At 43.0% G+C, this 12,622-nt stretch overlaps 1 protein-coding gene across 1 annotated transcript in view; it reads left to right on the plus strand.

Moving 5' to 3' along the window:
- Positions 1-12,622, plus strand: part of ASIC1 (acid sensing ion channel subunit 1) — a 324,144-nt gene that overhangs the window by 15,464 nt on the left and 296,058 nt on the right. The window contains exon 2 of the mRNA XM_069230676.1: positions 2,747-3,140. Within this exon, the coding sequence (XP_069086777.1) occupies positions 2,776-3,140 (365 nt within the window). The 5' untranslated portion in view covers positions 2,747-2,775. The remainder of the gene's footprint in view (positions 1-2,746; positions 3,141-12,622) is intronic.

The raw sequence follows: 12,622 nt of genomic DNA on the forward strand, positions 1-12,622 counted from the left end.
TACTTACCTCTACTTACCTGGGATGGGGTCCCCCATCCTCCGCTGTCCCTTTGGTGTGGGTGTCCCTGAGGCCTGGGGAGAGCACGTGTGGCCTTATACCATGGTGTTCCACCATGGATATGGGCCCACAGATCCCATCATGCCTGCCCTGAACCAGGCGTTAAATAATGGCGCTAAGCAAGCTTAGCGCCATTATTTAGGCCCGCCTCTCTCCCGTGCACCCTTTTTTCACGGGAGGATAAATGAGGCGCTAGGGCCTTTGAGTAATTTTTAGCCCTGGAACGCCTACCTTGCATCTCATTGATGCAATGTAGTTTTCCACTGGCAAAAAATGATTTTAACTCCAATATTTTGGCGCTAAACATGTCTAGTGCCAAAATATAAATATGGAGTTCAGTTTGCGCTGAATTAGCGTAAAAAAATGACGCTAATTCAGCGCAAACAGGGTATAAATATGCCCCTAAGAGTCAGGGCATGGAGTGCACTTGCACATCCCCCAACACTCTCCTCTTCCTCTCAGGATGGCCACAATGCACTCTAGGCTTTGGTGCCATGATACCCACCTTGTAAAGGCTCACACACTCTCTTCCTATCCAAGGGGCCAGGAAGCTTGATGCACTCCAGTGCACCTCAGTCTGGCTTAGCAGCAATGCCAAAGCTTCCTGCACGTTCCTCTGGCCAGGGGAGAGAAGGAACCAGGACATCCAGTTCCCTGTGGTTTACCCCTCTTCCTGACCTACCTCTTCACCAACATCGAGTGTAGTTCCTCCTAGCACTTTCCATGTTCCAGAACATGCATCTCAGACACTGAAGCATTAAACTTCAAAAAAAGACACTGAAGCATTAAAAAGTGTTCACTTTGCCCCCTGCAAATGCCAAATAAGTATAAAGCATACCTCTGAAACGTTGCTCTGGCAAGTATGACATTTGATATAACAAAATATGATTCAACTTGTGTGTTGAAGCAAAATCTCACATAATGACTAGTTAAGCCTATTACTGTCGTGTATCATAACTTCAAATCTCCGTTGTAGAGGTATATGTTTTGTAGAGGGCTGGCAGTTTACTTTCCACGTCTAACCAAATATTTGTAAAAAATAGAAAACCTATCCACCAACACATTTTATGTTAGACACATTATTGTGTCCTTAAAAAAGTCATTTATAATATAGACACATACACACATACACGCACACACAGACATCTGTTAGTTTCTTGAATTGTCGTTCACATTTTCCTTCAAATCACCTCAGCATACGTCATGGGGCAATGGATCAGGCCACTTTAGTCATTGACTTATTTCACCTTGAGCGACTACAAAAGCTTGTGCAAATTGTATATACCCACTTAAAATAGTACCTTTCTCTTCCTGACAAAGCTCTTCTAAAGTGTTTTTTCAATGGTATTTTTGTATTTTATCTTTAAAAACAGATACACGTTTCTTACAATTCAGGTGCCCAGTTAGATGATGATTTATTTCAGCTTTCCTTTTAAACTTGTTCTTATAAGTTTAAGCAACATTGTGACTTTGTAGCTACCTGCACTTTGAGTGATTGCTTGGGAGATGACTTCTTGTCCTCTTCACAAGAAGAAATGTTGCAGTCCTTGGTAGAGGTTTGTGTTTCTAATCACTAGTTAAATAGATACACAATTTAACATTTTGATTGCTACATTTAACATTTTGATTGCAAGTGTATAGTGGTTACATTACGTGGCGGTTTGTTTTTCTTTTCGTGGCATATGCTTACAATTAAAAATCTAAAAAAAAACAAAAAACTATGACCTAGGATGCCAATGCCATAGCTATTAGCTTTGCCCTTGCTTCTTTTAAATGCAAGTTTGTTTTTCAGCATAAAAGCTTGAGTAGTATCTATGCAGGTAGTCCTCACTGGGAGAGTGAGTATGGTCTGTGTTATTGTGAGTGTAGGTTATGAGTAACTGAATATGTTATGAGTAAAAGGCAGGTAGAGATTTTCCACAGTAGCATAAACAGATGCAAAGAAATGTAAGAAAAGTATGCGAGAAAATGCCAAGATGATTTGAAAGTTGACTAAAAATACTCTACAAATTGTTGCATGTTAAATGCAGAAAAATAATGTTTAGTGCTTGAAACTGTAGAATCCATTTTTGTCAAATGACTTTGATATCATCTAACAGAAAACGTATAGGAGCGCTTAAAACTATTGACAAATAAACAGTCAAATGAATCATACTTGAGTAGTTATTCCTTGGTTGAAAATGTCACCATTAAGGTATCCACACACCACTAAAATGCTTTGCAGCAACCTCAGTATATGGATGAATCATAGAGATGCACCTTGGGGCTGGCAGGAAAGACTCTGACCGATCAAGATATGGAAATCTTTTGTCTAACTCGCAGATCTGTTTCAGGATGGTAGTGCATCTACAATGCTTAGTAGTTGTTTGTATTTTGTACAGTGGGGAGTATACTATGTTTAGTATGCATTTGCTCTATGCTTCAGAGGCGATGCTCTCGCATTTTCTACAACTTTAGTTGAAGTTAAAACAGGGCATTATATTTTTCAAGATTATTTCAAACTTTTGTGATCAGAATCTATGGAGAACAACTCCCCGACCACCATCTGGGATATAAGCAATGTGATTTGGTTTATAATTTTTGTCGCTTGGCAGCCAGACTGGGTTTTGGTGCCACAATAGTACCAGATGGTTTCTAAAAGTTATATTTGTTTTCTTTACTCACCCACCCTCTTCTTCTTCTCCACAGGTTATTCAGTCTTGGATCCGGAGGTGGCCATGATGGACCTGAAAGTGGAAGAGCCCGAGGTGGATACTGAGGCACCCATGAGCCTCCAGGCCTTCGCCAGTGGCTCCACGCTCCATGGCCTGGCACACATTTTTTCCTATGAGCGACTCTCTTTCAAGAGGTTTATCTGGGTGCTCTGCTTCCTGGGCTCCCTGGCACTGCTGCTCTTCGTCTGTACTGAGCGGATCCAGTACTACTTCCAGTATCCACACGTAACCAAGCTGGATGAGGTTATGGCACCACGCATGACTTTCCCCGCAATTACCTTCTGCAACCTTAATGAGTTTCGCTTCAGCCAGCTGACCAAGAATGACCTGTACCACGCTGGCGAGCTCCTGATGCTGCTCAACAATAGGTGAGAATTGACTCTGCAAAGAGGCATGGGTGCTGTGAGAGGCACTTGCACTGCTGGTGTTCAAGGCTCTGATTCTTCGTGGGATATTGGTAGTAGTTGCTGGGTGTGGAGCTGGCGGCATGTGCTGATGTTATGTGAGGCACCGGTAGTGTACGTTTTCAGTCCTATGTGAGGCATTAGTGTTGTGTGAGGAATCAAAGGTGTGTGAGAGGATGTGAATATAGGTTGCTTTGGTGCTGTAAAGGTGCCGAAGCAGAATGATGCACTGGGCTATCAGGGGTGCCTTTTGGTGTGAGAGGCGCTGGTGGTGTGTGAGGAAGCTTGAGGCACTATATATTTGTGATGCACTCGTGGTGTGTTAAGCACTGGTGGCGTGTGAGTCTCCTGAGATATATGTGCTGCTGGATATGTCTAAGGTGCGGTGATGTATGCAGTACTGCTAATGTGTGGACGTCTGATAACATGTAAGTGGCTGGTGATCTGCAAGGCACCAGTGATGTGCGAGGTGCTCATAATCTGTCAATGGATGGTGGTGTGTGAAGTATGGTAGTCTGTAGCGCACCTATAGACAGGGCATCATAACATATGGAGTGCTGGATGGCAAGATCCGTCTGCTAAGTGCTGGGGCTGAGAGGCCAAATTGAATAAAACACACTAGTAGTTTTTGCACAGTGCAACATGTGCTGGTTTTAAAGCAACTTGGCATGAGGGCTGGGGATGGTCAGGTCTTCTGAGCTCTCTGTGCCATGAGGTGGATCTCCCAGAATATTTGGAGAGGGTTGGCATATGGTTGTGGTTGCAAAGTCAGGGTACAAGCCAGTTGGGCAATGGTTTGGAACATTGAGGTGCGGAGTTCTTGGACGTGTGGCTAAAACAGTGATTGACCTCTTCAGCCTCTAATGTGTTCATGTGGGTCTTTTGGAAAATCCGGTTTTTACATATTTCCTGAAAATTAGGTGACCAGTGATGTTCCAAAAATTAGCAAAGAAAAGGTTATGGGGTCCGCATTTGAGTCTGTTCCTACATTCTGACCTTTTTGTTGTTGTGTGCTATGGGGATGTGGACCAACAGTGTTCTAAGTGAGTAGGGACGTGTGGAAGTTTCTTGTGGAGAGATTTCACAGTGTGATAGAGGTTATTAAAGTACAATTGGTGAGATAAAACAAGGGCACTGATCTCTAGGAATTTCTGGAAACATATTGCAAGATTTTCCCAGGTGGGAAAGGCAGATTGTTGCGACGTAGTTAATTAATTTGTCCTCCTGTGTAGACAGGCAGTTGTCCTAGTAGCCTGGCATGAAAGTGTCCATGATTGGGGGTGGGAAGTGGCCGAAGAGGATTATTTAATTTCCATTTGTGTTGAGTTTTAAATAGTTGTGGCCCATCCTGAGATCAGCTACTACGAAATTCTATCGAAGATGGAGATTTGATCAGTCTGTGTATTTTTTTGGGTGGGTGATTTCAGTCCTGCAGGATGAATCAGATATATTTACAAGCAAAACAAATTTGCATTTCTTAACTGTATATTTTTATTGCAATGTTTAAATAGTATATAAATAAAGATATCTCATAAATGTAACATCTGTATGGTTAGTTCAAACATAAATACAGAAATAGGCATAAGAAATAAATTGTCCGCATTACAAAAAAAGAATAATAATTCTTAATCTAAATTGAATCCCCGACTAAAGCTACATAACGGGACCCACATATTGCAAAGGTGTCAAATTGCATTTTACTTCTCTGAAAAGGATTCTCCCTTACTGCTTCACACATAGCATTTTATTTCTGCATGGCACAAAAGATATTATCACCTCTCGGTTCCAAAAAAATGACGTAAGAAAAACCATTCAGCAAGTAAAAACATATATATTGTGTTATACCGTTGCCTCATTCAGCCAGCTGGTCTCAAAGAATGGCCTATCGGTGGGTTGGCAGCATTTGGCCCGAGGTCTTCACAGTCTTGCTCATTAGCATAAAACCCCATTCCCTGAATTCTGCTATGAGCAGGTGAAAACACCATATATGCCTTGATGACCACATCTAATCTCCAATTCTTACTTCTTGTGGCATTAGAATCGGATGACAACTTGCTCAGCCATACTCAAATGTGCAATAGAGACCAAAAGTGCAGAAACCAAACCCTCAAAAATAATGGCACTTTGCAAAGTTCTGCCTTTTCCTGATATTGACATTGTGATTCAATTTTTTACCAGGATTTTTTCTGTCAGCTCTTCCCCAGCTGGTGTAAGAAACCTAGTCATATAGGGCCTGATTTAGATTTTGGCAGACGGGTGACTCCGGTATAACGGTGAAGGATATCCCATCCACCAAAATATAAATCCCATAGCTAAGAAGGGGAACAGGATGTCTGTCACCGTTGTGAGAGAGTAACTCATCTACCGAAATCTAAGTCAGAACCTTAATTGTAAATGTAAGCATTGTATTATAGCTGTCACATGATCTAAAAATAATACCATATATTTTCCTCTCCAATGGTTTTAGCAAAGCAACTCCTTAGTTTTAAAAAATACAAAAGAATTCATTGGGGGGGTTATTCCAGATATGTCTTGCATTCCCTTGAATGAAGAGTGTTGGCCCTTCTCTCTCTCTGATGGGTAGATTAAATAAGACATGACCTGGCCTGCAGATAGTATCTTGATCAATTTAGTTTCTTGTGACACCTTAGAATTCAACCCCATTGGCTGCACCCCTTAATCTGTGCATAGTTTCAGTTTGACCACACAATAAGTTCTGCACGTGTTGAAAGCACCCAAATGTATTTATTTATATATTTTTACATGGTATAATGTAAAATGTGCGGGTATGTCCCTAGACATATCTCTCTGATATTGTATTCAGTGATGTCAACCAATGACTCCTGCTGCCTAAGATGGTAGAGCCAGGCCACCTTCAGCAATTGGACTACATAGTTCCCCACAGCTGCTCTGTTGCGCGGTTTCAGCCCAAATGTAAGACATTTGCATGTTATACAATTTATTGAAAACAATACTGTAGTGAATTAATAAGAAGCATCTGAAATTTAAATAAGCATAGCACATAACATTTTAATTGTGTTCAAGCGTCCTACGAAACAAAACGGAGTATTAAACTGGGGCCTAACAGCCTCCGAAAATATCCAAAGAACATCAGGTTAGCTTAAAAAAAACCATGGGCTTGAGGGAAACATGAATCCCCATTTATCTTTTGGTTTGTTATAATCTCGGAACTGTAACATAAGATTAGCTAAATTTGGCTTTATGTAGTATCAATTGTAACTTGAAGGGCTTGATTGCTTATCCTGCTATTGAAAAAACATGTCTAAGCATATTTTCCGCGTTGATCTCATTCTTTTGTAAAAATACTCCCACAGTTTGTGCAAGGAGATGCATTTTCGAGACTCATACTAAGTTAGGCTGCCTCCAATTCACTAATGATGCTTACTATTACCTGCTATCTGGTTAGAATAACTCCTGCCATGCCCTAATTTAATTGCAAAATCCCTACATTCATCACTGTTTAGAATCAAAGGTACCTTAACTGATGGAATACCCGGTAAATCAACAAGATGAAAGAAATCCCATTAATCCAACCTGGGAAAATATCCCCAGTTGAAAGCATGTTCCAACATAGGGCAGAGACTCAAAATCTTCAAATAAATAAGGCTGGTGCTCGGCCCATTTTGAAGAGGATCTGTGTGTTTTGTTTATGAAACCGTATAAGGTGAGAATCAAGGAAATAATGATTTGGGTCAAGAGTCAGGCCTTTGTGTGAACAGTAGGGGTATGACAGAATTGATCCTTGCAGTACATGCTAAGGGAGGTATAGGCTAAGAGATAAAATGACGTGAATACTGTTTGTGGTCCACAGGTAAGGTGGAGGTGCTCCAGGATAGGGCAATGTTGACTACCCCAGGTATCGTGAGTAAACTGTTGATAATAATAATTTGTTGTTATGTAGTGCTTCGCACTGAAGTCTGTTGTTTCTAAGCCCTGTAAATTCCTGGTGTGACTATTGTTCTCTCTACCAGCTTTCTATTTTCTACCTTTGTGACGCTTTTTCGTTTTTCCCTCCTCCGTCTTTCCCATAGGTGTCTTTTGCTCTCAGCAAATGCTTGAGGCAGAAGAATAAGCTCTTTCCCTCAAAAATAAGTGCCGGTGCTCAGCACTGCTGTGCGCCAAGTGGGGTCCTACGGGTGGTCCATGGGCATTCCACCCAAGGTTTCTGATGCTAAACCCTCTTTACTTAAAAAAGTAGACAAGGTTTAGTATCAGAAAATAATGCCCACTTCAACCAGGTACAAACACAGAGAAAGGCTTTATTGCCCCTTTCTTTTCCGACTTTGCATGTGTGCTGCACTGTCCACCAAACATTCAAGGTAGCAGAACGTTCTACGTTACTCTAAGCACAGTATTTTGTGCTGGAAGGATACCCTTCCAGTACAAAACCTATGCTTGTCTCACCTAGACCCCCGGCACTATGGTACAAAGGTGTATACGTGGACCATGGTAGGACATTTCTGCACCAGCGCTAAGAAGAGGTGAGGAGAGTGCCATATTTCTGTAAATCTCCTTTTCATGCAGCGCAGATTTTTTTAACTGCTGCGCTGCATGGGAACCTGGTAAATCTGAGTCTATATGTCACAGTCTAGCGGTCAACCCACTAAGCCATTTTGTGAGCTTGTGTTTAGTGACTGAAACTTTCAATGTCTGCTTGCTGGCAAGCCACTGAGCTAGAACCCAATTCATATTCAGTCTGTCCATTCCGGACTGACACCAGACTTGTAAGATGCTACAACAGTCCAAGTCTTGAAAGGTGCCCCTTTCTCAGCACAGAAATTGCTTTGCCTGACTTTGTGTCGCTTTGAGGGAAAGGGGCATTTCTGGGTCTTTTTTGGGCTGATCAGTGCAAACATCCCTTGGTTTTGACACAAAGTCCGATATACTAACATAACCAGGCAGGCCTTTGCCAGGACCAGTAACTCCTCTTTGAAGCAGGTGTTAACACGGGGGAAATTCTAAATTTCTCCAAAAAGCTAATGCAATGCATGTGAGCTGAAGTGTACATCACACATTGTAGGCATGAGATCCTTCTGAAATCTGTCTAGGCATCAGGGGCGTCTCCTCCATTAGGGTGGAGGAGCATCACCCCTCCCCCCAGCACCAGAAGCTGCAAACCGTTCACCACAAAGGGATAATAAACTAGGGCCTATATTTATACTTTTTGATGCAAACCAGCGCTGGTTTGCGTAAAAAAAAGTACCACCGGCTAACGCCATTCCTACGTGCCATGCGGGCGCCATATTTAAGGACTGACGTTAGCTGGCGGTGCGGGCTGGTCAGAGTAAAAAAAAAATGACTCAAACCAGGCAGCGCCGGCCTAGGGGAAAATGGGGGTTGTGCGTCAAAAAATGGTGCAAGTCAGGTTTGAGTAAAAAATCATGGCTCCAACCGGACTTGCGCCATTTTTTGACGCACAACCCCCATTGAAATGACTCCTGTCTTAGCAAAGACAGGAGTCATGCCCCCTTGCCCAATGGCCATGCCCAGGGGACTTCTGTTCCCTAGGCATGGCCTTTGGGCACAGTGGCATGTGGGGGGGGGGGCAAATTAGGCCCCCCAATGCCACATTAAAAAATTAATAAATACTTACCGGAACTTACCTGTACTTACCTGGGATGGGTCCCCCCATCCATGGGTGTCCTCCAGGGGTGGGCAAGGGTGGCAGGGGGTGTCCCTGGGGGCAGGGAAGGGCACCACTGGACTGCTTCCATGGTCAGAGACCATGGAAGTGAGCATACAGGTCCCTTAACGCCTGCCCTCACCCAGGCGTTCAAAAACGGCGCACATCAGGCTGTGCACCGTTTTTAAGGCCCGCCCCCTCCTGTGCGTCAAAATGACGCAGGAGTATAAATAAGGCGCACAGGACTTAAAGTCATTTTTTGGGCGGGAACGCCTACCTTGCATGTCATTAATGCAAGGCAGTTTCCCACATCCAAAAAATGACACACATGGAGGAATTTTGACATCCGCGGGGTCGGGCATCATAGTATAAATATGGTGCATGGTTTGCGCCGAATGTGTGTCAAAATGTTTGACGCACATTCAGCACAAACGGAGCATAAATATGCCCCTAGGTTTGCTGTCTCTTCGTGGTGGAAGGGGTGGGGCCACAGGGGTCACAAGCACTGAGGGGAGTACACTGTGCGCTCTCCTCAGAGCGCATGTGTGTTTAGCAGGCCGTCTCTGGCCGGCCAAACACACATGTGCTGTAGGTTCTCTCCAGCCCAGCAACACGGTTGCTGGGCTGGACAGAGGCTGCACCGGCTCCCAGTATGCCTGGGAGCGCTCAGCCAGGGTGCTCCCAGACAATCCTGATGATGCTCTGAGCAGCGTCAAGATTGCCCGTATGGGCAGCCTGGGAGCCTGTGCCTGCCTGCAGCCTGAGGAGACAGAGGAGAGGTGCAGCACGGCGAGGAGTGGGTATGTTTTTGATTTATATTTATTAATTTTTTTACCCGCGTGCCCTTCTCCTCAACGTGCACTGCTCCCCTCATCAATAACGATGCGAGCCGGGACTGCTAGGCTTACTATATTTTGAACTGAAAGGGTATGTTTGCTGCATAATTCCTAGACTAGCAGGGCACACTTACTTCTCCAGCATGGTGTAATGCCTGGCATCGCACAAGGCAACCTAATTAGACCACCAGCAAAGGAGATGATACCAGCAGCCAGACAGTCTTAGTAGATATGTCACTGCGCTGTGTTTTCATCCTTGGTTACTGTGTTGTGTTGCATGAACAATTATTAAGTCTGTCCCAAAGTATGTTTAAGATGATGCAGGCAACCCTTAGTTTGATTAGTTTCTTCTGTGGGACTTAGTTGGTTCCACAAAGACGCTGCAAATTCTGCAAATTGCTTATTCTGTGGCATATAAATGAAAAATGCTGGTCTAGTATTGTAAAAGGCGGTGGTTGAGGAAACCCTAACATTGGAGCAAGGGCAGAAACAAATGTGACATTTGAATGTAAGCATGACATTACAGTTCGCAACAAGCAAAAAACGGTAAAGCAACTGTGAATTTCAAAAGGAGAGAAAAACTAATTTCTGAGCCACGTCACATGAGGCAATTGAGTTGCTGAGTGACAACTTCACGCCAAGGGGCATATTTATGAAAAGTGACACTGCACCTAGTGCAGCAACACTTTTCTTGCGCCTCTTAGCGCCCCCATAATGCCACCATGTGTGCACTGTATTTAAAATAAGGCGCACCATGGCTGTAGTCAGGTGGACTAGCGTCATCATTTTGAGGCTAGTGTGGCGCTTTGCAGGATTAGTGTAAAAAATTATGACGCTAATCCTGCAAAGCACCCAGGGGCCCATTGAACACAATGGGAGACTCTTTTTAACGCCTGCTCTTAGTAGGCATTAAAAATGCCAATAAAAATTATGCAAAGAAATCTCTTCGATTTCTTTGCGCCATTTTTTCGGTTCTCCTAGCGCCGGAAGCCTTCCTTGCATACATTATCCCTGGTGCAGGCATAATGTGGTGCAAGGGGTTACAAAGTGGCGCAATGAAAGCATGGCAATACTTTGTAAATATGGCGCAGCGTTTTATGCCTTCCAACATCACATCAGCGTCATAAAAATGATGCTAATGTGGCACTGGAATGGCGCTAGGCCCACATAAATCTAGACCCAAGAGTCTAAAATTCTCCCAAGTGTTAGGGACAGTGAACTAGCACGAGAATTCGAGGGAAGAGTGGAGACCATCTTGCAGAAATATGACGATAAATGACTAGAGGTCAGCAAGGGTTCTTATGGATTATTAATGGCAGAATCTCACTAAAGGTGTTGTGCAGTTTTTACAATTCGATTGTCGAAGTGTGTAGACTATGCAGAATCACAGCATCCCTCAATCCTAGAAGTGCATGGGAAAAGAATCAGTAGTCGGAGCTGGGAACCTGGGAGATGTCTTTAATGCTTGGGGCTGCAGTAGAGAAAACAGAAAATGATCCAACACTGCATTAAAACAAAACCCTTTTCTGCTGGGCGGCATCCAGCAGGCTGCAGAGTACAGGGGTGGACTTCACAGCACATACTGGCTCAGTGTTGCTGAAGGAAGGCAGATGCAAGACTACAGAAGGAAGGCAGAAAACCTGGACATCTTGGCTCAAAGAACACTGATTAAACTTCATTGGGGCACTTCGGTCCTTGAATCATCTACCCGTAATGCTCGATTCAACATAAACATTTCACACAGCATTCAAATGTTGTCTCTTGTAGACACACCCGTAACGAGCCTGACACCTCACCATGTGGAGTGACAACCACACCACCCATTTTATACTTAGCTTCTGTTTGGTAGCCCAAGCTCCCTCTGAACTCCTTGCAACCATGACCTCTAAATTGTGGAAGAATATTGATCTAAACTCAGCACAAGGAAAACTATGCTTCCCTTTCATTGTGGATGTACATGTCAGTACAACAATGAAGGAAGACATACAACCATAATGACAACACACGGCTCAAAAGGCTGAACAGAAATTATTCTTAACTTGTGGTCCGTGGACCCCTCGGAGTCCACAATGCCTGCTCAGAGGTTTTACAACTCTTTAGGAAATTAAATATTATTAGCAGTTCAATATACTATTTGTAAATTTTAAAAAAATTGAAAACTGAATGTTTTTAAATCTTCTGTAACTGTGAAGGAAAACTAAAATGAAAGCTAAAAATTTAATTGATATTCATATCTTGATTTGTGGGATCAGTGCAAGTACAGGCAACATAATCTAGTATGGAAATTGTTGACACCAATTGAAGCGGCAATGGTATGTGCTAACTATAGGAGAGCATGCTCCAGGAGAAAAAAAAAATGAAGTGATATGCAAGTGTGTAGCATATCGCCTCGTTCATTAGAAACAAAACGTCATTTTGAAAAGCGCCAACATTCCCATGAAACTAAAAATGAAAAATTTGTGAATTAAATATAATGTTTCGTAATTTGTGCATTTCTTTGTTTTATACTTGTTTCTCTATATCTGTATATTATTTTGAGGTTCAAATGGTAGAAATTGCTGAGGTTGGGGTAACGGCTTCCAGTAGTGATTCAGTGGGGGTCCACAGAAGTCAAAAGGTTAAGAACCGCTGCGGTATAGAATCTGTAGTTCCTCAAGCAAAAAAGGCATAGAGATCCCACAATACTCAAAGTATCACTGACGTCACATGCCCATTAAAGAACTCCTCAAAAACTAAACGAATTCTGCAACCCTTTCAGTGCTAAAACATGTGTAAATCACTCTGAGAGCACTGTGACGCCTTAGAAATCCACTTCATTGAAAAAGCTACTAATCTTCAATCTTACTTCCACTCAAAGGCAAGCAACCAGTAACAACCAGCACCATCCCCCAACTACCCAGAAAAGAGACCTAAACTATGCACCTTCAACATACTGATTGAAAACAAATCTATTTACCTAATTAAAT

This window comes from Pleurodeles waltl, chromosome 4_2 (assembly GCF_031143425.1).
Source record: "Pleurodeles waltl isolate 20211129_DDA chromosome 4_2, aPleWal1.hap1.20221129, whole genome shotgun sequence".
NCBI classification, from domain to species: domain Eukaryota; kingdom Metazoa; phylum Chordata; class Amphibia; order Caudata; family Salamandridae; genus Pleurodeles; species Pleurodeles waltl.